Source organism: Protopterus annectens, chromosome 1.part1 (assembly GCF_019279795.1).
Source record: "Protopterus annectens isolate FY-2018-M chromosome 1.part1, PAN1.0, whole genome shotgun sequence".
In the NCBI taxonomy this organism is placed as follows: domain Eukaryota; kingdom Metazoa; phylum Chordata; order Ceratodontiformes; family Protopteridae; genus Protopterus; species Protopterus annectens.
Window position 1 is genome coordinate 993,192,066 of NC_056726.1, and position 27,433 is coordinate 993,219,498.

The 27,433-nt window shown below is 39.1% G+C and overlaps 1 protein-coding gene across 1 annotated transcript in view; it reads left to right on the forward strand.

Moving 5' to 3' along the window:
• Positions 1-673: 673 nt before the first annotated feature.
• The window catches only part of TMC4 (transmembrane channel like 4), a 666,263-nt gene continuing 639,503 nt past the window's right edge, over positions 674-27,433 (forward strand). Inside the window, exon 1 of the mRNA XM_044087548.1 lies at positions 674-875. Within this exon, the coding sequence (XP_043943483.1) occupies positions 674-875 (202 nt within the window). The remainder of the gene's footprint in view (positions 876-27,433) is intronic.

Here is a 27,433-nt window from a genome sequence, read left to right on the forward strand (position 1 = left end):
AGAAAGTGGGAAAAAATATTTTTTTTTGTTTTTTTTTTTTTTTTTTTTGTTTTAGTTTAAAGGTAGCAGAGATACACAAGTAGTAAAATATTCACAACAGTGCAATAAATGACCCCACACTTGAGTGCTAGGCCAAAGTCAGGTAAAATGCAATTTTAAGAGAAAAAAAGATTTTAAATTAAGTGCAACACAGGAAATGCAGTAAACAGGCTCTGGATGTGTTCTAAATACTGTTTCTAATACAGATATAAACTTTAACAAGCCAGAAAATGCCGAAAAGTAGGCGGCAAAGCAGTAATTCTAAACAAAAAATCAGAAGAAAATACTTAAAATCTCAAAAGTGGCTCCTTTCTTCTCTCAGCGTTTTCTCCCCTTGGTAGGTGCTTCAGCAACAACTAACAAGCCTGGAAAGACACCAAAACCACGAGGCAGCAGGGTTTTAAGAGAGAGAGATCAAGGAGTTTAGAATTGACCCAAAATGGCCAATAAAACTACAGCTTCTTGGCAGTAACCACTCCTACAGGGACAGGCAGGTTGCTCAGTGTTGACCACTGCCACTGATGAACACAGAGACTTCCCTTTAGCTCAAGCAAGCACTGGCCTCCAAGAAACTTACAAACAGTTCAGAACAGCAAATCTGTAACTGAACTTTCTTAAATTTGGTTATAGTAATATGACTTTTAAGCAGCGAGAGGCTCTTGTGAATTGGATTCAGGGTGAAACCATTGTAATTCGTCCAGCTGACAAAGGCGGACTAATTGCTGTTATGAATTCAGACTGGTATTCAAGTAAAATGGAAGAAAGGTTGCATGATGAAAAGTTTTATAAACAAGTTAGACTTTTTGAAGTATGTAAAATTATTGAAGCAGTAAAGAGTAACCTAATTTTTTTACTTTTTAAATTAATAGATAAACAATTGTATGATTTTTTATATGTGGATAAACCTACTATAACAGTCATACAGGGCCTTCCTTAGGTGCATAAAGACCCTGTGTGTCCGTCATTAAGACCAATAGTAGCAGGTCAAAAGTGGTGCACTGAAGCAATGTTGATTTTTGTTGAAAGGAATTTGTGGCCCCTTATTGAACACAATAATCATATTTTACAGGACTCTAGACAGTTTCTACATGATCTTTATGATTTTACACATGGTATTTTTAAGATGGATGAGTGATATTTTGTTACTTTAGATGTACAGTCACTTTTTACCATCATAGCAAATAGTATAGGTTTATTTATTTTTATTTTATTTTACATTTGTTGACCGGGCTAGTCCAGCTTGGATGTATGTCCATTTTCAGTGGAGGCCCAGGGAGAAAAGCTCCACAAGTTTCACAAAAAATGCATAAAGACAATGATATTTACAAAGACATTGGAACTATTAATTAGAAAGTCACACAAAAATGTCAAAAAACAAAGAAATATAGTGAATATTCATTAGAAGCAGTACGTGAACACACTCATACTATAAAATTGCACATGAGGTCTAAAGAATAGACTGGTTATAGTTGATAAAGACAAACAATATATACATAGGCGCATACCCTAAATAAGATAATGTGATAAGAAGCATGGTATTATGGGAAGGGTTAATTGATTAATCTGGGTTAGCACAGGGGCATAGCCAGTGTGATTTAAGGTAGAGTTTGTTTACTTTTAAATAGGTTAGCTGAGGATAGTGAAGTTAGGTGATTGGGGAGACTGTTCCAGGTTTTGCCCACTGTATTAGAGAACAGTGTCCCCTGCTGAGTTATTAGATTTAGATATTTGTACTAGTAGTTTGTTAGATTATTAGGTTTTGAGATTATTATAGGGGGTGACTAGGGAAGTGAGTATAGGTGCATTTTCTGGGTGATACAGGATCTTGTAGGGTACTATTACTTGACTGAATAATATTAGATTTGGCAATTCTAGCCAGCCTAGTTGATTCAAATTGATAAATGATGGGTTCTATAGGAGGACCCTGCAGCAAATCTAGCAATATTGTTGTAAGAGGTAGACAGCTTGTTCAGAGCACTTTTACATAATTTGGTATAGATAGGAGAGGCATAAAGCAGAGTAGAGATAAGGTGGGTGCGGGCAATGGTGATTCTGGCTAGTGGAGTTAGAAACAGTTTGATCCTGTAGAGGGAACCTAATTTCTTATGAACTGTTTTTATAGTGTTATTAATGTGAGGCTCATAAGAGAGGTTATTATCAGTTAGAACCCCGAGTAGTTTAGTGGAAGGATCAGGAGATATAATAGTTCCATTACTAGAGGTTACAGTGAAGTTAAGTGGGGAGGTTCTATGGGTGGGGGTGAATAATAGCATTTTTGTTTTCTTTGGGCTTAAGATAAGACATATATGCAGGAGCCAATTTTCAACTGTGTTAAAAGGTCTTTTGGGTTAGAGATTGAAGTTCTGATGGGGAAGTGGCAGAGCATATAAGTGTGGAGTCATCTGCATATTGGATGCAGGTGGCTTGTGGGATTACAGAATGGAGGTCATTTGTAAAGATGGAGAAGAGTAAAGGTCCCAATATGGATCCTTGTGGGACTCCTAGGGTAACTGGAAGGTGGGAAGATAAGGTGTCTGCCCACAATACAGCCTGTTTTCTATTATTTAAGTAGGATTGGAACCACTGAATAGCAAGATCATCCAATGACAGGTTATTGAGTGTGTTTATGAGGAGGTGATGGTTGACCATGTCGAAGGCTTTAGACAGATCAATAAAGAGGGCTGAGGATAGTGTCATTATTATGATTTCTATTATTATGGTCAGAAAAGGATAAGAGAGCAGAGGTGGTGCTATGAAATGGTCTAAAGCCGTGTTGACAGTTGGCTAGTAGATTGTTTTCAAGTAGGTGGGTTAAAAGTTACATGTGAATACATTTCTCCATTATCTTTGCAACAGGTGATAATATGGCTATGGGCCTGTAGTTGGAAAAGTCCTTGAAAGTACCACCTTTATGCAGGGGGATAATGTGAGAGACTTTCCAGATGGATGGGATGGATCTTTCAGAAATACGTCTATTAATGAGAATGGATATGGGGTAAGCTATGACTTTAGCTGAATTTTGCAGGTACTCTGCAGGTAGTTGATCTGCAGAGAGTGTGGTGGGTTTAAGTTTCTGGATAAGTTTACAGACAAGGGATGTGGGAACTGGTTGAAAATGAAATAGAAGAGAGTTATTGGTGGTGGCAGTGGTGGAGCATGTGATGTTAGGAGATAGCTGGTTGGCCAGGGATTGAACGGTTTCTGTAAAGAAAGTGTTAAATAAGTTGGCTATTTGGGTAGGATTGTTGTGATTAGAGCCAGAGGGAGTAGGAGTGCAAGAGTGTCCTGGGTGTAGGAGGTTATTTATGCCTTGCCAGAATTTTTATGGATTATTTTGGTGGGTTTGTTGAAGATGGCAGAAGTAGTTCCTTTTATCAGACACTATTGCTTTTTTTGTTTCGTTTCTTAGCTGCCTAAACTGTAGGTGATCTGAAGGGCATTTTGTTGCCCGCCAGTTGGCCCATAGTTTATTTCTTTGGAGGATGTTTTTTTTTGGTGAGCCATGGGGCTGGTTTAGTTCTAGTTCTAATTTTGCGTATAGGGGCATGGCAATCTAGAATGGCTAAGAATTTTGTATTAAAGTATTTGACTGCATCATCTAATGGGAGATGTTTCAGGGGGTGTCCAGTCACAGGCTGAAAGTTCAGTTTGGAAGTTATCCACGTTAAAGTTTTTGTTGGTCCTTACAGTCCTATAGTTGGTTGAGTTTGGAGATTCAGTCTTATATCTAAGTAGGTGAGTAAGTGGTCACTTATATCTTCTGGGAGGGTGCCTGTTTTATAAGTTTGCTGGTGAGTATTAGTGAGAATCTAGTCTAGAGTGCTTTTTTGTTGTTAAGCTTATTGGTTCGGGCAGGGGAACCTATGGTTTGGGTAAAGCCATATAGATTAATATGAGTAGAAGTCTGCTCAGTTGTATAGGAAATCCAGCTTATATTAAAGTCACCAAGTATTATGGTTTCTTGTGGGTAATTGGTTGATAGCCAGCTAAGGATAGTTTCTAGTGTGTTAGAATTATTGCCTGGGGGAAGGTAGATACAGATTATATATATGGATTTACATTTGTTGAGCTGAAACTTAGATATAAGAATCTCTGCATTACTGGAAAGAGGCAGTTTGGGTCTAGTGAGGTGACTTGTAGTCCATTTTTATAAAGTATAGCTACACCTCCACCCTTCTTAGTATTACAGTCATGTCTCAGGATATTATAGCTGGGGGGAATAACTACAGTATCTTGTATTGATGGGTTAAGTCAAGTTTCAGTAAGGCAGAGGATATCAAATGAATGTACATCTATAAGGGCATGCATGGGAACAACTTTATTATTGATACTTTGAATATTTAGATGTGCTATCAGAAGAGAGTTGGGGGTACTGGTAAGTAGTTGTGTGTTAGCTTAAGTTGTTGTATCAGGCTTTGTAGCTGTACTTGAGGTAGGACCAGGGTTTGGGTGTATATCGCCATCTAAGAGGACGTAGATCTGAACTCCCAGGGTGAGTTGTAAAAGTTTAGAAATTAGGTTTTGGGATTTTCTAGCTTTAGAGCTATAGTAAGAAATGTGAGCGAGTCTATGAAACTTGGCTGACAAATATTTTGATGGGCAGAAAGAGTTGTTGAGACTAAGGGGAAGATTAAGTGTAGGTATAGAGGTTTGCCTAACGGGGTAGTGAAATCCTAGACATGTATGGTGCTCATAGTGAGTAAGTAGATAGGGAATAGTTAGGATAGTTAGCAGTGATAGTAAAAATAAGGGATTATGGCATGTTTGGTACATTAGTGGAGGCGTTGTAATAACATTATGAATGAGGTAGATATGCAGGGATATTTGCAGATAAGATAGAAGGGGTAGGATTGATGGGAGATGAGTACTAGTACTTTAAGGGGGAGGAGTTTGTGTTTGGTGATAATGTAGTGGGTGTGGCAAGTGGTGTATATACTTAGGACCACTGGAGGTGGGTGGAATTTGGGGGCAGTGTAGGGGAGCGGAGAGAGCCCACAGGGCGAACGGAGTGGGAAGAGCAAAAGAAGAAGAGAACCCTAGGAGAACAATCAGAGAAGCTGATCGTTAAGGTAAGTATAGAAGTGGTGAGAGGTAGGTAACAGCCTGGATAGTAGTTCGTTTATGCAAAGTGGTTAAGCAGTGAAGAATGTAAAAGGTAGGAGGGTAAAGAGGGACTATACACTGAAACAAGATATGGAAATTGGGATGCCTATAAGGTGAGTTTGGAGACAATAGGTAAGGTCTAGAGAAATATTGCCACCTGGTGGACAGAGGTGAAATAGCAATAATAGTGTCTATTGGGAGAGAGAAAGGAAGGTAGCAGAAGTCAGAGTTTGGTTATGGTAGGATAGGAGTTAAAAACAGAGGTTAAAAGAGAGAGGAAGGGAGACTATGTCTAGGAACAGGTAAAGTTTGGTTGCTGGCTGTCCTGGCTAGTGAGAGTAAGTGTACAACTTACAGTAGTGCACACTATTATGTCTACAGACAGTAGTTTTTAAAGTACATACTTTCTCTCATTTAATGTATTCCATTGAGGGGACTGTTGCACAGGGAAGAATGGGTTCTGTTCTTTTAGTTTGGGAAGACCACAGTATACTGTAGAAAATGTTGCTATTCAGCAGGCAGGGCAGGTCCTCAATTATTACTGAGCAATAAGGCTGGGTAGCTGTAGAAAGAGGTACATCCCTGGTATAAAAATGATTACATGAACTTTATCTACAGACCCTATTTACCCCAGGGCCAGGAACGCACAACAACCTAGAGCTAGGTAAGAAGAGTGGATGAAAATGTTTTTGGACAATTTGAATTGTTTTACTGGGGTAAAGGTTAAATCACTTTGTTCATTGGTTGAGCTTACATTATATAATGTGTTTTTATTTAATAAGAATTATTACTTGCAAAGAGATGGCGTAGCTATGGGCACGTCATATGTCAATAGTTATGCCAATCTTATCATGCTGGTTTGGGAATTACTGTATGTCCTTAATAGTTCTTTGGGTGCACATGTATTCTACAGAAGGTTTGTGGAGGATTTATTTCTGATCTGGCATGGGACCAGAGATGAACTGTTAAATTTTATTGATTGCATCAACAGTAGTATAACTTTTTTGAAGTTTGTAGCGAATTTTTCAGATAAGAAAATCAGTTATTTGGATGTATTAGTTAAGGTGGAACAAGATGGGAGAATCAATTATATGTTATATAGGAAACTTTGCTATAAAAATATGTATTTCTGTCATAGTAGTATACATCCACATCACATTTTTAATAATGTTGTGAAGCAACAAGGTTTAAGGATATCGCGAGTGAATGCAAGTGATGATAACTTTATCAAAGAAATTGATGACTTAGAGGAGAGATTTGTTTCAAGAGGGTAGAATAAACATAAAGTACACAATTCAGTAGTTAGTGTGGCTAGGAGTAGGAGGGAAGAGGGTAGACCATATTTTTTGTTTAACCTTCCTATCCCTAGAAACAAATATTCTGGTGATACCAAGTGTAGAGTACCAGTGACATTTTCTAAAAGCTCTAAGGGTATTGTTAACTTCATTAGAAAACATTGGGATATCTTGACTACAAATACAGAGTTGAAGAACATAGTAGGGGAGGTCCCAGGTTTTGTATACAAGAAAAACAAGTCTTTGAAGTAGATGTTGTGCCATGCAAAGCATCTTATAGGATCTAAATATATTAGGCATAAAAAGAATGTTAATAGTTTTTCCACTAAACCGTGTCAAAGTTGTAATATTGTGAGTATACAGATAGTTCAGGAGAGTTTATACATCCAGATCAGGATAGGGTTTATAAGTTTAATATTGAGGCCACATGTAACAGTACTCGTATAGTTTATCTAACATACTGTGTTATATATAAAAAAAATTTATGCAGGAAAGACAGATAGGCTTTTGAGGGACCATATATGTGACATTTATGTAGCATAAGGAATTAGTCCTATGAAGAATGCTGTTGCTAAACATGTCCTGGAAACCTCCCCAACACACACATTTAACTTTTTAGCTATAGGTAAAGTGGAAGAGATTTTAAGAGGGGGGTGATATACATAATATGACTGAATGCCTAGATAGTAAGTGGATAATCAGGCTTATTGCTGAGATGGGGTCAGGCCTCAATGATAAGGTTCCAATAAAACACATGTTAAAAGCACGTCCACTCCTTAAGTAGGAAGATATTATGTGAATAATTCTTAATATGTATGTTTGTAGATGAGTTGTCCTTATAGTTTTAAGAAGGAAGGTATGTATTAGAGTTCTGTTTCTTTAAGAGGCAATTAACCTTTTGAAACATGTGACTAAAGCTTTCTTATATAACTGTAAGCCAAGAGCTGTTTTTAATCTGATGAAGCAGTTCTACCACTGCAAAAGCACTCATGGTTGTTTTACACAACAAAACTTGCTGATTTTATGAAGAGAACCTGGTTTTGGTTCACCTTATTGCTTCTTGATGGACTCAAACTGTACATTATGTTACATTACATTGTATGTTTGACTAAGAAGACTTACAGATACTATTTATAATAACAGAGGAGACAGATCAAGTCATTTCAGGGTAAAGGGTAGTCTTAACAGTATACTTAGTAGCAATTGTTAGAAAATAACATTCATGTGTTGTACAAAAACATCCATTGGTACAACGTGACCCAACTTTCTTGAGGAGTAAAACTTTTAATAGTAGAATTCAGGAGGAAAAGGTATTAGTTTAAGGTTTCCTAGAGCCACATGGCATAGATTTCAGCAGGATTAGTACAGAACTGGGTAACTTAGGTTCATACCAGGCTATTGGCCCGAAGGCCCTTATAAGCCTAGCTAAGAATTTCGCCCATGTTCCTTCAAAGTCAGCACCTGTTTCCCCTGTCCAGCAGGGATACGGGTGGGATCCCAGGGGTATGAAGAATATGGGATGGTAGAAGTACGATAATTCTGGGAATGAACAGGAGCAGATCCAGTTGTTGAAGTATGTTTTAAGCAGATTTTTGCATGTGGTGGGGTTGTCTGTATTAAGAATATTTTGTGGGTTGGCATTCCATTTTTCTGAGATTTGATTAGAGTAAAGGGAGTTGCCAGAATTGTTATTTGATTTGGTAACTTTTAGGAGGAATTTGTTAGAAGATCTTAAGGGTCTGTTATTGTTTTGGCATTGCATTTATTAGGTTTTATATGGCTGGACATTTGTTGTGCTGGTATAATATGGAGTGGGATATAGTAATTTGGTTGTAGGTTAGGAGGTTAGATAGTTCAAGCCATTTTAGTTATTGGAGGGCTTCACAGTGATGACTTCTGTTGGATAACTTGGCAGGAAATTTGGCAATTTTGTGGTAGCAAGATTCTAGCTTATTTAGGTCAGGTTTTTCTAAGGTTTGGGAATAATGGGATGCCATATAGTAGAGCTGATAGTAAGTGGGTGTTGGTGGTTGCTTGTCTGGCGGGATTGGTGAGGTAGGGTTTGATTGTATAGAGGGTACCTAGTTTGATATATTGTTTTTTAATAACTTGTCTCAGATGCTTGTCAAATTTTAGACCGTTGTCAATGGTGACTCCTAGTAGTTTTGTTTTGAAATATTTTAATATTATTATATGCATACTTTGCATAGTTTTGACAATATCACAAAACAGCCGTATGCTCTTGTATCATGTTATGCATCAATAGAAAGCTCTAGAATACTTGAAAAAAATCCCTCAGTGATATCTTGGATCTGTCTTGCACACTTACAAAGATCTAACCCTTTTTGTTGACCATAACACTACTATTTTTGGCAATTTTTTTTTCCTTTCATAAACCTGCAAAATAAAATCATCAAGTACAGATGGACCTTTGATTTGATACTAGCACCAGTGTATAGGCTATTGTCTAACAATGTGGTATCATGTTTTACATTTTTTTGTAACTCTCACCATTTAGCAGATATTATAAATCTTAGAGGATTTTGGAGAAAAGCTCAAAGGAAGCAAATGGTTTCCTAGCTTAGAAGTTCTCATGAAGCAAGTGTGTTAATTAGCCTCCTGTTGTTCAGGATTACACAAGTTAACAATGGTCATTTTAGTGAAAGAAGGCCAGGGCAAAGCAATGCAAGGCACAACTGATAATTTGAAAGAAGACAAGAAGCCTGGAAGGACAGTTGAGGCCAAAGCAAGACAATAGGGCAGGGGATTGGGTTGCAGATTCCCTCCTCAAGATTAGTGGAAGCTCCCAATATTGACTGCATATATGCTCTCCCTTTCCTACCCCTCTCTACTTCTATATTTCATCTTTTGGGGGGGGCAGTTTTTTTAAAGTTAATTGGTTCGTTCTAAAAAAGACCACTGAATCAGCTAATCTAAAATGGCAGCAGCAACATCACCAGTCAGAGTCATGTTTTAATTCTGCTCTTGAAATATGAGTATGTCCATGGTCCATTGGTTGGATGGTCATTTTGCTGCTGAGATATCTGTTTCATTAGTTTGCCTTGCTTTTCCTGACTTTCCAATGACCTGTGGCCACTCTGGCCAGTATTATTGCATTATTATAGCTGTACCGCCTGTGTTGATGACTTGCCTCTACTCCAGTTCCCCTTCTGTGTAGACCCAGGAAGCCTGGTGAACTACCATGTGGTCAGCTGAATTTTCTGTTTGTCTTATCAAAATGCAGTGTTTTCTTCTTCAGTTTGGAAGTTCAGGATTTGGGTATCTGAATCCCAGAGTTTTTACTGCTGCTTTTTCACATTTTCCTTTTGTGAACTGCAGCTGTAAATTGTGAAAGAACTGTGTCTTATTTGTGCCTGGTGGTCTTTCCTGTATCTGCAAGTATGACTGCATTTGATTGAGTAGACGGGCAGTATTACAGATTCATAGATTAGTACTAGGCTAACTGCCCTTATGAGCCTAGCCAATTATCCCTTGTGAGACTCAAACCCTGCACCTTGTGTTTGTAAGGCAAACATTATAACCATTAGGCCACCCTCCTAACCCTAAAGACCTCTGCCAGTCTCGAACCCCAGACCATTGACACAATAGACTGCATGAATTCTCACTAAGCCACAGCAGATATAGGAGTTAAGGGGCATGCCTTGGACCTGCCCAAAGAAATTAAACATTTTCAGGACTGTTTGTGGTCTTGGTTTCATTGGACTGAGAATGCTGAAGATGCACCATTTCCATTTTGTTTATGTTGGTTTCTGTGCAGAACTGTAATTCATTCAAATCAGAAGGTTGATAGAGCAACATTATTGAACCAGTTCAGTTTCCATGTATAAAAGACAAAAAGTAGCTAGCCAAACTGTTGATTAATATACCAAATGAACCATGAAGCCAGGAATCCAGGACAACTTTCAGAACAGTCCTTGGTCAAGTCTGATTGTTTCTTAAACACAACCTTGTCTTTGCTTTGGCTCATTAGCAGCAGGACAAAATAACTGCTTGCTCACACTTAATCTATATGGCTTTACCCAAACCATAGCTTCCCCTGCCCGAACCAATAAGCTTGGTATATTAATCATCAGTTTCCATGTATGTTATAGTTGGAGCTCATTTGCTTGGAATAATCTTTTGCATTTGTCACTTTAATTTACGTGCAATGTCTAGGGAATGTGAAGTTAAAGTTGGAATGCGTGAGGGTGACCATCTCCTCTGGGTACAAAACAGAGTTCATAGCTTTCCCACCAAGATCTGCTACAAGTGTTCATGTTCTAGTAGCTTGTGGCACACGTGTTCGCTGCTGCTTGCTCTAATTGGAAAGTGCCCTAATTCCCAGTAACCTGATCCTAGTAAACCACCCAGCTGTTCATCCAGCCGACCCTTACAGAAAATCATAGCCCTACCAGATACCTAACTCTATCCCTAAAACTCCCAACCAGTCCTTAACCCTAACCATTGCATTCTCCACTATCAGTAAAGTCCCAGATCACTCCCTAAACCTGAAACTCTGCTCTCCACCCCACTTCATAAACCTGTAGTCCCCAAACACTATTTAATCTGTAAAACTGCACTTCCTTTCCCTATTCTTAATCTCCTCTCCTGTTCCTTAACCCTACAACTCCCTTCCTACTCCCCAGTCACTCCCTAGCCAGAACTTTCCCTCCTATTCCCTAAACCTAAAGCTTCCCCATAAACCTAAATCCTCCTCCTAATCACTGCCTAAAACCTTAACCTGTTGTGTGTCTACTTAAAGGTGTGTGTGGCTGCTTATGGTCCCTGTGATCACTTGCCTGGTATTACTGCTGTGTTCCTGTATACAATAATACATTTGTGATACTCGGTTGTAAATAAACATAATTCTTAATACAAGTAAAGTTCTACTGACAATTTTTCCTATTCAAAGTCACCATCATTAATGTACATATTTCCTAACAGTACTACAGTTGTACACAAAGCCTTATAATTACTACAAGGAATACACTACAGTGCGCAATTGCGGTGGTGCTGCGCTAGTGTTGTCACCTCACAGTAAGATTCTGTCCGGTTTGATTCTCAGCTAGAGCGTCTTCTGCATGGAGACATGCGTGAATGGGCATACCTTCGTTGAAGGTTGTGTGTCAGGGCTGGTAACTCGGCATGTAAAAATCAACTACCAATCATTAGCGGACCGGAGTTCCGCTGTGGCGACCCCTAACCGGGAAAAGCCGAAAGACACAACAATATATCATATTAAGAGTTATAAATATTGTAAAGCAGCAGCATGTCTCAGTAAACCGCTAAGTGACAGAGAGAAGTTATATTGCCTTTGGGCAACAGAATACAAGAAGTTGGTGTAGTTAGAAATATTCAGCAGAATTACGAAAGACGGCAAATAATTCAGAACAGAGCTTCTAGCCATTAAAAGAATTTAACATAGAAGAGTAATACAGTAGTGCAGTATTGTGTTCTTGAAAGGTAATATAGTAGTGTAATTCTGAGCTCTTGAATAGTATAGCAATAATGAGGTCACGAGGGCGAAGCAAAGCCAAACAAAGCCAACCGTGGGTAAATCCAGCATTACCTACACCCAGATGTGGGTTATTGCCATTATACAATGACATTATTTAAGAAAAAAAATAATTACTTTTCTTAGATAATGGCATTGTATAATGCCTCCTTGCTGCCCTTCCGCAGTTGTCTGGTATTCTGCGGCAGTTCTGATGTACTGCGCATGCGTATGCCTACGCAGTACATCAGAGCTGTGGGCAAAAGCAACGGAGAAAGCAAGATCTCCGTTGCTTTTTACTGTTTCGCTATGTTAAATGGGTTTAACATAGTGAGACAGCTTTAAAAAAAGCAATGGATAATCTCCGTTGTTTATTTTAAAGCTGTCTTGCTATGTTAAACCCATTTAACATAGTGAGACAGTTTTGAAAAAAGCAACGGAGAAAGCAAGATCTCCATTGCTTTTTACAAACTGTTTTGCTATGTTAAATGGGTTTAACATAGCGAGACAGCTTTAAAATAAGCAACGGAGATCTCCATTGCTTATTTTAAAGCTGTCTCGCTATATTAAACCCATTTAACATAACGAGACAGGTTTAAAAAAAAAAAGCAATGGAGAAAGCAAGATCTCAGTTGCTTTTTACACACTGTCTCGCTATGTTAAAGGAGTTTAACATAGCGAGACAGCTTTAAAAAAAGCAACAGAGATGTCCGTTGCTTTTTTTAAACCTGTCTCGCTATGTTAAACTCCTTTAACATAGTGAGACAGTGTTTTAAAAAAGACATATACTAATGGAAGAAGTCTGGGCGACCGGACCTTTTTCCATTAGTATAAGTCGATTTACAACATGCACGCTGAATCAGCGTGCACGTTTTGGAATATTAATGGGGGGGGGGTCATGATATAATAATAGCTTGATGTATCTGACACCTAACTGCAAAGATGCATTCTTATTTTACTGAAGTACTCAGACAGCCCATCTTTTTTAATGTTTGTTTATTTGTTGGTTCAGTCACAGATTTTCACTGTAGAGTCTGGTACCTAGACTTTTACCACGCTTCTAGAATAGAATGAAGCAACTACTGTTGCTTTTTCAGAACTGAAATCAAGAAATGTAATGATTTAAAAAAAAAAACACTCTGTTAATGTGGTCTTCAGAGAATGTTGGCTTCTCTTGTTGCACTATCAGTTTCTGTGTCCAAGATGAATGCAACAGGAATGTAAGTTAATTTTGACATTTATAGTTCGCTTTGTCTTGCTGCATAAACTTAGTGTGACATAAATCAAAGGAACAAAATGCATTTTTGTTAATTACAGACTGTTGTTTATACTCTTTTCTGTCAAATCAGTAATAAAAGTTCAGTTCTTGTCGGAAATGTTCAGACTTGACTGTAGCTAATGAATATCAACCAACATCAGGTCTTCTGAATCACCAGACAGGAATGTCTGCTTGGGTGGTCTTTTGGTAGAAGCAGTGAGAATATATTGTATCATAGCCCTTGTTTGCTCAAGAAATGGGAAGGGACAAAGCCAAAATAATTGGGTTACAACCAGCCAAAATTGGGGACATTTTTAAACAGTCTAATTCACTTTAAAAAAAATAATGGAACAGTTTTGCATCAACATGCATTTTCTGAACAGTAAGAAGTTCAGAATTCTGATGTCTGGCATTATTATCTGTAATCTTAGTGATTTATCATAAAGTCAAGAATTTTACAAGGGACAGGACAAAAAATATGAGGCAAAACCTGGAAAGTTCTGCAAAATCAGGGGCAGTTGAGAGTTATGCCTTGTATTTGCACAATATATACAACTGTTACTAAACAGAATCACATCAAACAAAGGAAAAGGGTTGGAATCCTGGCAATAGTGGAGTACACTGGATTGTGTGTAAGTCACAGTAAAAAAAAAAAAAATGCAGTTCCAGTTTCTCTTACGTCTCTATATATACTGATATAAGATGTGTGAAGCTTTTTTTTTTTAATTCACTTTAAACATTAATAGAATAAGTGTTATATCACTCTGCAAGAAGAATGTAGCCCTAAAGCCTGTCATTGACTGTAATCCTCAGCGATTTGCCAGAATACTCCTGGAAAAAAGTACAATACAGCACAATTGGGAATGTCATGAAGTTAAATTGACCCTATTTTTTGCATCAGTGTATATGAAGTATGAGTATTAGGGAATGAACAAAAACGTGAGTCAAATATCAGGGAAGTTAAAAAGTTTTCAACAGTTTTTGCATCAACATGCATGTTTCTGAACAAAAAGTATGATACTCTGAAGTGTGACATTATAGACCATCCATAATCCTCAGTAGTTTACCAGAAAATCAAGTATTTTTATGAGAGACAATATTCTGCTAAATCAGACAGTTGTACAAATGCATTATGTTAGCACTTCAGGTGATGGGATTGGTAAGACGGTGATTTTTTTTACTGGTCAGTTAAGGTTTAAAATATTAGGGCAGCAATATGCAGCTGTCAAACTACCCTACTGCCATAACATGCTGAGCTGCACGTAAACACACTATCACTGTCCAGTGTTCTCCTTTATTGCCAAACACTGGACCTTGCCCAAGTGGAGATCCACAATAATGGGTGACATCTAGCGTTGTCTGTTATCACCTCAAACTATTAATACCAATATTATTGCTGATTATATGATGATATTTTACTTGAGGGCCTCACCAGATGTGCAGTAGCAAGCCGCGCCCAAAACCCGCCCCATGCTATTTCATAATTGGGCACTAATGAATATGCATTCCCTCAATAGCGACACTAGCATATGTTTTTGTATGTAGAATACTTTTGTATTTTTATGGGTTGTGCCATATTTTTGTCTGTTTTTAAGGCAAGATACATTTAGTTTTTAACAATGATGACGGATGGAAAATAAATGCAAACAACATCTGGACTGAATTAACCTGATCTGAACAGCCTTTTAACAAGCAAGTTCTCTTTGAAGATGCAGTTTGTGTTAAATCTTGCCGGCAATGTATTACAGCTGTAATTGTATGTCAAATTTCCATAAATTTGATCTTTTACATACCCCTCAATTGCCCAGATTTTGTTTCATATTTTAATCTGTTCTTCCTAAAATGTGTGTTTTTCGGCAAATCACTGAGGACTGAAGTAACTAAAGAATGACAGACAGTTGAGTTTCTGACTTCGTATCCTTCAGAAAATGCACGATAACACAAAACCTGTTATTCTACTAACTTTATAAGTTTAAGAGCAATATTTAAATTGTGTTCCTGTTTTGGGGACTTTGCACCCCCCCCCCATTATTTTAGGCTTTGTTCCTGTTTCTTGTTGTGGGAGGAAGAGATGTGGTCCTTTAACAGCTATATTTTGAAATGATTTTAGAGAGCAGCTTGTTTGCATGTAGTAGCACTTTTTAACATCAACACTTTACTAATGTTAAACAAATACACAAGTCGCAATATTATTCTAACAGCACATTTAAAGTATTATGCAACCACAAAACAAATGAATAAATAAAAGGACAACAATTAAGAAAAGATACATGCAGATTTCTAGACTGGAAGATTGAACTGCCATCATAATTTCTAATCTGTCATGGTCGGATACTACGTTTTAACTAGAGACATACACAGAATGTTCTGAAATGTTTGAGTATGTATGTGCTTTTTGGCTCAGATTGTAACTGAAAATACTTCTGTGGTGGGGCATGTGTTTGTGTATGTATGTAATAAATAAATTTGTGCACCGACACACTCAAATAAAAAAATTCATACTAAATTTAATGGGGATATTTTACTTCTCAATAGCTGATTAGAATGCCATGTCAATCATGGCTCATTACATATGCAGACCTGGTCGTCAATCATTCATGACATGCCCACTTCTGTGGGAAAAGCAAGGTGAGGCCTTCAAGTAAAATATCACCAATTATATCTACCAGCTGTTGTAGATTTTGGCTCAAAAAGTTGCTCTGGTTCTTGTAATATAGCCTAAAACTGGCAGTTTAGGGACAAAATTGAGTTACACTTAATTTGTTTGTGTATTTCGGCTTTTCCCGGTTAGGGGTCGCCACAGCAGAACTCCGGTCCGCTAATGATTGGTAGTGGAGTTTTACGTACCGGGTTACCAGCCCTGACACACAACCTTCATAATAATGAAAATAATTAGAGTTTTAATATTCTTGCTAATTCCCATTCTGTTAGTTAGCATCAGCTTTTCTTGCTGATTGTAGTAATATTTTAAAAAAGTGTTACTGATTCTGGAGATAAGAAAGGTTGACAACTATGTTGCTGAGAATCTGACTGACATCTTGGTGTGTCTGATTTCTTCTTGCACATCCCTCGTAAAATGCTCAGCTTTTTTTCCTTATAAATCATTGAAGATTGCAGTCAGCCAGTCATGCCAGATACTGAGTTTTATCAGCAAAAAGCATGTTTAGAAACCTTTTGTTCTCATTGACTTTTTACATGACTTTAAGAGTAACAGTTGAAAAAGAAAATCTATTCCTCATTTGGGTTTTTTCTACCCATTATGTTTAGCTTTGTCTGTTTCTTGAGCAAAGATGTAGAGAGGTAGGGCTTGCTAGCCAATATATTATAGTGGCTACCGGCTACTGAACTCATTTTCACTAGCAGTGCTGGACATATGGATTTACAAAAACAAAGTGGAATTAAGATGAGACCATATGCAGTAACTCCAAGATGTTATGCAACTGCTGTAACAGGTAGCATTGTGAGCGCTTCGCAAAAAAACTGGCACAGTCCTGTGTTCTCCTTTATCAATGATATCCTTATGTGCTTTAGAAACCAGAACTGTGTGAACCCAAACAATTAGAAGGAATCTATCCTCAGACACTAGGAGTCCAAGATGGTCACTGATGGACCCTTTTCACTGTTTATCTTGGAAACAGTTTCGAAACTCGTTTATGTTTTGGAGTGTCATAGTGAATTTGATCTATTTAGCTGGTGGTGGTGATATTGTTGTCCAAAGAGTTTGCGGAGTCTGAGATTGATTGTTTCTTTGTAACCACATCTTGTTACATTGTTACAACTAGTGTTCAGGGTAGCTCAGTGTTTTCTTTTTTGGAACATTGAGGTCCTGATTACTGCAGCAGCCCTTGTCAGCTTTTGAGCCTGAGTTCAAACTGTTCCTGCTGTGGATCTCATGAAGCTTGAAACTTTTTGCTTGTTGTAGTTGTTTTGGATTCTTGTTAGTCCTGGATTTTATTTTCTGCTTTTTGTCAACTTGTATGGCAGGACTGAACACCTTGCAGAGGCTTCAGTTGTGTCTGATTGCTGTTTTGATAGAGACCAGTTTTAGATGGTGGACCTGTCGTAATGTATTTTTGGCAATTGTTTGCATTTGGACACACCTGGCACACTACTGGTGGGACATGAGTGGTGAAGCACCTATGAAGGTTACCACCTACTTAAGTGGTGCTTTATTAAGAGTATTTTTTCTTGGAATAGTTATACCTCTAAACTGTTGGTTGTAAAGCTTATATCTTTCAACTATTCCTGATTTTGCCTCATGTCTTTGTTCTGTCTCTGGTAATTGTTTTGTTTGTTTTTTGATTTTCTTGAATTATGGAGGACTGTTATTCAATCAGTACTATTGTACATGTACCTGTCAAGTGTCCAGAATTTCCCACAATGTCCAGATTTTTGCCACATAATTTTTGGTATTCATTATATTGATGACTGTGGCAGTAGCCTTAGCAACATGGGGTTATATCCTACCCAAGGATATAATAGCTGGCCAGCTTCCAAAGCTTCAGGGTGTCTTCTATGCATCCAAACTGTCAGGCAGCTTAGGGTAAGCTAAAAGACAAGTTTGGATGCCAAGCCCTTCAGAGGTTTACCGCTGCTAAAGAGTACGTTCTTCTGAGGCTTTCTAGGATCAATGGTTGGCTTGTGCTGTTCCTTTGCTGGGCAGAAAAGTTCCATTTTGGGGGGGGGGGGACTTCTATTTAATAATTGTGCTTACTATTTATACTTTCCCATTCAGAAAAGCTATTTTAAAGCTAGGAATTTGTGTTTTAACAGACTGTCATGAGACTGTACTGTACTTTTAAACAGAAATGTTGTTTTTTCTTCTCAGTTTAAAAGTTATTTAAAGTAACTGAAAACATTTTTCCATGGAGAAATTGTGTTTACTTTACTTTGTGGGGCTGGCAAAGTGTCTTAAAGTACTTTTAATGTGTTTCACAAAAAAAAAAGTGACTTTTAAAGATATTTTATTTTTAACGGCATTTACCACTTTTTTTTCCCCAGGGAAAGAGGTATCATTTTTTGTCTTGACCAGCAACTGTTGGTCCCATGGTCGGTTTTTCTTCCAGCTACAGAATGTAAATGTTAAGTAAATAACATTTGTCACCACAGCAGGCTAACAGACTGCCTCAGCTGCAGGTGGGTAACTGTGCTGTCACCATTTGTTGTACCTCAGACCACTCATATTATACCCCAAATCTCTCTTGTATAGCACTTATGCACCACCATTATGAACCAGAGACTAACCTTGTGCTCTGCAGCTGTTGAGGTCTCCTTAGTGGGCAAAGGAGAACCACCCTTGTCAGTCCTGGGAGAGGTGAACAGGGAAGAGGCTTCCCTGTTTTGTCAATATTGTGCCAATACCCATGGAAGCTGCTGCTGCTGCCACTAATAACACTGATGGCTCCATTTTTCCTATTAGAAGGAAGCCAAAAACTAAGCAGGTTCATAGGTTTATACTAGGCTAATGACCACTGAGTTCTTTACAAGCCTAGCCATGTAAGCCAACCCATTTTTGTCCCAGGGTTCCTTGGACACCTATATGGTGGGGTTTGTTAGTAAAGAGGTAGCTAAGAATTACACGTGTGTGTGTGTTTGTGTGTGTGTGGGGGGGGGGGGGTATGTTAGGTTGAGATTAATTTACTTACTGTGGACCTTTGTTGATCAGGGGTCCAGACCAGGGGTGAATTTGTGATTTCCCATTCAATGATCAGTGTTTCTTTTGAATATGGTTAAGGATTAATTCTGCTTCATGCAGATGGGGAGCTTATTCTATAGCATGGAGATCCTTTCAGACACATATCTGTCCTTCCAACAGGTTGTATTTATTGCACAGATAAAGTTCAGGTCTTTGTATCTAGTTTTTCTGGTGCTATTTTGCAGAAGTGCAAGAACTCCACCAGAGATGGATCTGAGGGTGGATGCCTTACATGCTAGGCATAAATCACATCCTAGTAACCTTTAGGAGACAGAATGCAGAGATAGGAACTTAAGGTGTTCTGTGTAGGCAGGGTATTTTTACCTTGGATTTTCCTGTTGAGGAACCTTTAAGGGCATTCCAGTTGTAAGTACCTGGTTATGTACATCCCAAAGGGGGGCATTATACTCAATGATGGGTCTGATAAGGGCTGAGTAGAGAGGTACTACTGCATCCCTTGTACCTTGATGTCATACCCTTGCTTATAATTTGGGTGACATAGAATGATTTTCTTACTCTCTTGACAATGTGTTGGTTCCCAGATCCCCTACCTATCAGGTCAACTCTTAGGGCATTTTATCAGTGAAGTAATTAGCTTGGGTGGACAGTTTCACAAAGGGCACTATAATGCATTTCCTTGCAATGAGTTTTAATCCTTGGCTTTTGCGACAGTCATTTGCTTCTGTTAGACTCTCTTGTAGGATGTTATTGTCACGGGGGAATCTATGATAGCCCCCAATGTGCAGTTATCTTTGAACTTGGCGAGCTAGAGGCCTTTGACATTAGTCTTGACTTCCAAGAAGCAGATACCAAGCAGGAGCAGGCCCAACATGAAGCTCTGGGGTACTCTATTCAATAGAGACCTGTCTCTTGGTGGAGATAGTCTCACCGATACTGACTTCTTGGGTCTTATCTGTGAGCCAGCTGGCAATCCAATAAATTATTCAGGATTTATGCCTAGTTCTGAGAATTTGTCAACAATACCTGAGTGGGATATTGTATTGAATGCCTTGGGTCAGGTCAAGGTAGGTGTTATGTACTGTTTTCCCCTCATCCATACCCATGGTGACCCTCTCAAAGAAGTCTACAAGGTTAAATAGGCAAGACCTACCCTTAACAGTCAAACTGGGATGTAGGTTGCCAGTGTCCTTGATCATTTCCATGAAAATTCATTCCATGGCTTTGCATATTAGACTTGTCAGACTGATGAGTCTGTAGTTCCTTGGGGGTCAGTTCATGGTCTGTCCTTATGAAGAGGGATGACCGTTGTGGCCCACCATTCACCTGGAGCATAACACCTTTTTTGTGGCTGTAGCTGGAGTGCCACAAATAGCCCTGCTAGGTCATGCTTTAGGCAATTTAGGAGGTAATCAGGCATATTGTTGGGCCCACTGAAACAGTATCTACTCCTCAAATTTGCTTAGGAGTAGTCTACTGGGTTTGGCTCGAGGTTTAATTCAGGCTGTTGATCCTTCCTGTAAAGTGGTATGTACTATTGGAACAAAATAAATAAAATACTTCTTTCCTAAAGAAATTCATGATTTTGAATCTGTGCAGGACGATGAAGGGACATATACAAGGTCTTCTGCTCAGATTTCTGATTCAGACTTGGAGGAGAGCTCATTTTTTGATTCTCCCTATGGGGGGGGGGCTTTCTTTCTCTGATACTATATCTAGAATGTGCCAATGTTTTCAGTGGGAGACCACTGAGGTTTCTCAGTCCCTCAGAAAAAAAATATGAGCGGTTACAGAAGGAATTTACAGACCTGCACCCATTCTTCAAGATTTGTCTTCCTTGGAGGATGTGTGTGTGTGTGTTACTGTCTACAATTTTCCTGACAGTCAGACAGCTGCCCCTAAAAAGGACAATAGGATATATAAAGTCCCTCAATATTTTAAGTTTTTATCCATTCTTTCAAAACCTAATCAAGCAACTATAGCTTTACTTAATCCTTCTGCTGCTAAACACTCAGTTAATTCCAATCCCTCTGTTTCTGATATATATGGGAAGATTATAGAAAATGTTTTATAATACTTTGCAGCTTTTCTTCCTGGACCACCTCTGAAAATGGATTCATATCCAGTCAGATTTACCCAGTAGTCAAATGTCAATAAATAAGTAAATAAATATAAGAATGGAGGAAAAATACATGCTTCATAGGTTGGTACTAGGCTATTGGCCCTAGGGTCTATACAAGCCTAGCCATAACAATTCCCTGGCTATTTCTTCCCACACTATACTTCCCTGGACCCCTGTCTAACAGGGCGACTGACGTTATTCCTGGGGTGAATTTCCTTTCTCCCATCCAATCGTCAAGGTTTCTTTTGAAGAGGGCCAAAGAGGCGGTCTGCTTGACATGTATGGGCAGTCTATTCCAGAGTCTGGGGAGTGTCTGGGTTAGGAACCTATCCCTCCAGCATGTTTTGTTTATTGTGATGACAAGGTTTAGATCCCTGGAGCGTGTGGCTCTGAGGGATTGGGATTTCTTTAAGTGTAGCATGTCCAACAGCTCCGGGTTTGACATGGCCTTGTATGTTAAGCAGAGATCGCCTCTGAGTAGACGATATGCGACAGAGTATAGCAACTTTAATTTTCAGAAATGTGAATTGTCAGGCTCATATGTTAGTTTGTCCTAATTAATTCTGAAAGTATGAGGAATATTTTCTTCTCGTGAGGAAACATCAGCTTTAAATAATTTAATCTCTTCTATTTTTCAAGTCACTACTTATTGTATAAAGGGTGTGAATGACTCTGTCAATACTTTGTCAAGGGTAATGACCACTGCTACTGTTTCGAGGAGGTTTGCATGGCTGTGTGTTGAGAAACTCTCCGATATTTGAATTCTCCTTTGTGTAGAGATTTAGTTTCTGGCCTGTCTGCTGCAGACGTGATTAAAAAGTATGATGAAAGGGGTAAGCTGATGCAGGGAATCTCAAAGATTTTTCCGACCTCCTTTTCCAAAATTTCCAAGGGATTTTGTTAACTTATCATGCACTTTTGTTAAGAAACAAAATAAACAGTCTTAAGAAAATGCTGGTAAATGGGTTTAAGAAGAAATGGCAAGGGGGTTCCCTAAAAGAATTCTGGAAACCCACAAAACCAAGGACAGTCCAATAAGTCAGTGTGTCTATTTAAGAGCTTTTGCTCCCCCTTTTGTCTTCCAGAAAGTCTAAAATCTCTACTTTTCTCTTTAGCAACAGTTTGTTTCAGACAAATGGGTTCTGAAGATTATTCATCAAGGTTGCAGATGGTAATTGGAGGAAATTCCTCTTTTCCAGTTGGTAACTCCTCATCTTTCAGACCAGACTTATTTCATCCTTTCCTTCATCACATGTTCTTCCAGGGAGTGATAGAACCAGTTCCCCCTTCCCAGGTGGGGAAAGTGTTTTATTTAAGGATGTTTTTTGTACCAAAGAAAGAAAATGCTTGGAGTCCAGTTCTGGATCTTTTTTTTCCTAAACCTGTTTGTGATAGTTCCCAAATTCACCGTTATGTCACTTCTTAACCTGTTAGCATCTCCTTCCTCATTGAAGTTTCCTTGTAACACTCTGTTTAAAAGATGGTCATCATCACATCCCTGTTCATCCAGATTTCAGATGTTAAAGTTCTCTGTGTCTAAAGCACATTATCAGTTCTCTGCTATTTCCTTTGGATTATCCACTGCACTGAGTGTTCACAAAGTGTCTAGCTCCACTTAAAGCTCATTGCAAGGTGCAGGCTGTCTGCATTTTTCCATATTTAGATGACTTTCTTATCTTTGCAGCATCTTTTTCCAAGTGTCAGAAAATTTTTATTGGGTGAGAGATCTCCTACACAAACGTCAAAAGTCTTGCTTGACTCCTTCAAACAAGATTGTGTTCCTGAGATGCCAACTAGACACCTCAGCTGAAAGAGCTTTTCTTTCACATTGAAAAAAAATAGATCTTTATTTAGATCTATTTTTAAGATTTTCCACTCAGTCTTAAGTCACTGAGAGGAAATGCCCCAGGATTTTGGGTTTCATGGCTTCTGTGATTCTCGTGATACCCCTGACAAGACTCCACATGAAAAAGATACTTTGATATCTGAAATATCATTGGTCTCAGCACATACACCCTTTGTCTTTTCAAATTGCATTGCTGGGGATTGTAAGAAGAGAAATCACTTGGTAGAGACAACAGATATACCTAAATTCAGGTCTCCCCTGCTCCCTCCCTGTTCCAAAGCAGTCAGTCACCACAAATGCCTCAGACTTTGCTTGTGGGGCAGTTTCTGAAGGGCTAAAAGTGCAAGGTGTGTAGGACACCAAGGAGAGACACAAGCACATAAATGTAAAACAGATGCTTGCCCTGATCAAGGCATTCAACTCTGAATCATCTTTGGTCCCAAGGCCCTCTTCAATTTGGTGCAGACAATACCACAGTCATATGGTACATTAGCAAGCAAGGGGGAACTAGGTCATATCCCCTTTGCAGACTAGCCATGTTAGCTTGGGATATACTGTCATAGCATGACATTACTCTACAATCATCCTACATTCTGTCACAGCAAATCTGTGTGGCAGAAAGGCTAAACAGAACAAGGGCAGACTCTCACAAATGTAAATTAGATCATGGAAACCTTCCAAGATTTGATCCATCTGTGGGGAGTTCCTCAAGTAGACCTTTTTGCCTTCTCTCTGAACAATCAGCTGATCAGATTCTACTCCAGGATTCCAAGAAAGAAGGCCTGGAAAACAGATACCTTTTCTTTTCCTTGGACAGGAATGTCCCTGTATGCTTTTCCACCCCTTCCACTAATATCCATGGTATTTCTAAAGATTCTGATCCCCCAAAATCATTGTGGTGACTCCCTTGTGGCCCAGGCAAATGTGGTTCTCCCTTCTTTTGGCAATGGCCAGGGGGCAGTTACAACAAGCTTCCTCGCAGACTTGATCTACTCACTCAAGAACAGGGATGTTTGATACGCCCCAACACCAATCAACTTCACCTAACTGCCTGGATGATAAGGTATTACCCTTTTAAGCACCTCTTTACTGAAGATGTGCAGCAAGTACTAATAGAGGCAAGAAAACCTGCTACTAGAAAATTGTGTATTAGTAAATATAATAAGTTTTCTAGTTGGTACCTGCAACATAAGCAGCACCCATTCAGGGCTAATTGCTTTACAATATTTGTGTGAGCCACTATCATGTGACCTTTCTTACTCTAACAAGATTCATTTATCAGCCATTTCAACATGTCTGCCCATGAATCCTTCTCTTTCAATGCAGTTTATGTCAAAATGTTTTTTAAAGGGTTTTTACCTCCAAGAAAACTAGTGGCCCCTCTTTGGGATCTTAATTTTGTGTTACAGAACCGAACACTTGCTCAGTTTGAACCCAGCTAACCTGGATGACTTCAAGTTCTTGACATGGAAAGAATCCCAAGAACAGTTTTACTGATTGCTCTAACCTCTGCAAGAAGAGCATCTGAGTTGCAGGCCCTTGTGGTGAGTCAACCCCACCTCATTTTCCACAGGGGACAGGGTTTCTTTGAGAACTAATCATTCTTTTATGTTTAAAGTGGCATCTGAGTTTACTTTACCCCAAACTATCCATCTTGCCATTTTCTTTCCAGAACCCAAAAATGAGGGAGAAAGGATATTCCGTACCTTGGATTTCCACAGACCACAGGTAGTATCTTGACAGAACTAAATCTTCTGATCAGTTGTTCATTTCTTGTGAATGTAAGAAGAAGGAACAACCAGTGTCAAAACAGACTGTTTTAAAATGGTTGTCTAATGCTATTACCTTTTGTTATACTCACCACAACAAATCTATTCCAGGCAGGGCCAAGGCCCACTCTATCAGGGCCTTGACTTCATCTATGGCTTCTTAGAAAGGGTTGGAGTCTAGAAGTATTTTGGAATAAACTTGGACTTTTGTACATATTTTTCCAAAACAGTATAAGCTTGATTCATTCTTCAGGCTTTACAAAGACCGTTCTCCAGGGACTTCTGGACTCTTCTCCTTCCACCTTCCAAACTTAGTAAACTCTGTCTCTTCTGAGTCAGGCAGAAATTAGAACTGATCAATTAAGGACTCATTCATAAGCTAGAAGAGGTCACTTAAGGTTAATCATTTGTGAACTGAGGAGGTGGTGCTAGGAACTAAACCTTCTATTTAAGGTGTAAAATAAAACATTTCCGAGCTTTACCAGAAAGGCTCATCCAGACTCTGCTACACTTTGCTGTGAAGGAAAGGTTAGTTTACTTTTTTTTTTGTATTACTTTATTGCCTTTCTACATTTTGAATATTGTGGTTTGTGTTTTACTTGCATTCTGCTTTAACAGCATATTAAAACTTCAAAAGAGACCACAGCTCTGTCTCTTCTGAGTCAGGCAGATTATTTTTTCCTGCCCTCCCACCCAGTTACAGTTGTCTTATTAAATACCACTGTCTTTCTAATTGCCTGCCTCTTATGTTAATCTGACCATATATCTCATTTCCTCTCAACTTTCACTGGCTTGTGTGAGTAATCACAAAGTCATCATTTTTGAAATCCCTCCCCAACTATTTAAATTTATTGGCCATCCTACTGTATTACATAGTACCAGAATACAAAAGTGACCACCCCTTTCAATCCATCTTGCTGTTTTAAAAATAGTAACTCTCCACTAAACCTTTTTTTTCATCTTACCTTTAAGCATCCCTGTGACTAGCACTTGCTCTAATACTTGCTGGAAAGCACTAGGAAGCCTTAAACTGATACAAACACTCAACTCTCCTTGTTAATAAGGAGAAATTAATTGTAGGCACTAAACAGCCTATAATTGCAAAGTACCTTGCCTAAGGTAAGGGAAAACAGCTCCCGTACTTTACAAAAAAAAAGTAATAATAAAGGACCAAACCAGGCATGTCCAAGGGTCAGCTTCTGGTGATTTCTCCTGTCCACCTGGTGAATCTGGGCATAATGAGGCAATGCAGCAATTGCCTCATGTACACAGACAACCCTCTTCTCCTACCACCCAACAGTACAACCTGTGAGAGATGCACTTACATAGCCAAAATGGAAGCAAAGCTCTCTCCACCCAAGATTGTGCTAGACAGTCAAGAGGAGAAGGTTAACATCCACACTACACCTCAAGCAACACATAGCCCTTCTAAACCCACACCACCAACACCCACATATAGCAACACTAAATCCACATATGCAGAGGCCCTTAACTGTAACCTGCCCAAGCAACAAGGACCTCTGAAGCTGAAACGCAAACAAACACCAATCACAATCAAAGTGTCACATAGTTCACAACACCAGTGTGCCACCCAGCAACAGCCCCTAAGGCAAGACAACGTACCTAACACTTTAGTTATAGGTGACTCTATAGTCCAGCACACTGATGTCCCACTCACCAGGTTGAACAAGGAGAAAATTACAGTCAGCTGTCTGTTGGGTGCCAGGATCTACCACATAACGCATTCACTCAAATCACTCCACAACAAATACAAATATGACTCTGTCATTGTCCATGTTGGAGTGAATGACTTGAGATGTACCTCCCTGGACTACATGAAAAGAGACATGGAAGAGCTCTCGGATCATGTGGCCCAGGCAGGTATGACCCTAGCCCTGAGTAGCATCCTGCCTTCACCCAGAATGATACCACAATATAAGGACAAAAATGAGTGACTTCAACAACTGGCTAAGCTTCTGGTGTCATTCAAAGGGGATCCAGTATCTATCTGCCTGGGACGATATGATCAACAGACCACGATGCCTTGCCAGAGATGGTCTGCACCTGTTGCTCCTGGGATTCAGGTTACTGGCTAAGGCTCTTGCCACACCTATAGTGCCTTTTTTAGGCAAAGTTCAAAGGACAAAACCACCACTGTAACAGGTACAACCATGCAAAATCTAAAGGTAATGCTACTCAATGCTAGAAGTCTAAACCTCAAAATGCACTCTCTCGAGGCACTCCTAAAAATGGAGAACATTGATATCTGTGCAGTAACTGAGACCTGGTTCAAGGCTCCAGAGAGCACCCCTGCAATACCAGGCTATAACTCTTGCCACACTTTTCGGCCACCAAACCAGGACCAAAACACTAAAGGTGGAGGAGTGTCAATAGTCACCAGGGATATTCACACCACCAGGCTAGTTGCCCAACACAATGCGTCTGAAATTCTCCAGGTGCAACTTACAGTAGGTAAGACTGCAATTAAAATTGTGGCTTGCTACAGATCCCCCAGCATACCCCAAGATTCTCACTGCACCTTTCTAAACATACTGGAAATATTAAGATAGATCCAAACACTTAATACTGAGTGATTTTAACTACCCTGCCATTAACTGGGAAAACTACTCATGTACCAACACCTTTGCCCAGCGGTTCTTTGAATTCATAAATTCCAATGCCCTGGATCAACTAATCCATAGTCCCACCAGGGGCTCCAATATCCTAGACCTGGTCATTACCAACTTGGAAAATCGATGCTCCACACCTATGGTCACCCCCTCGTTAGTCAGGTCTGACCATAAGCTAATCATCCTTAACATCCACATCCCACCCCCACCCCCCAGTAAGGAAA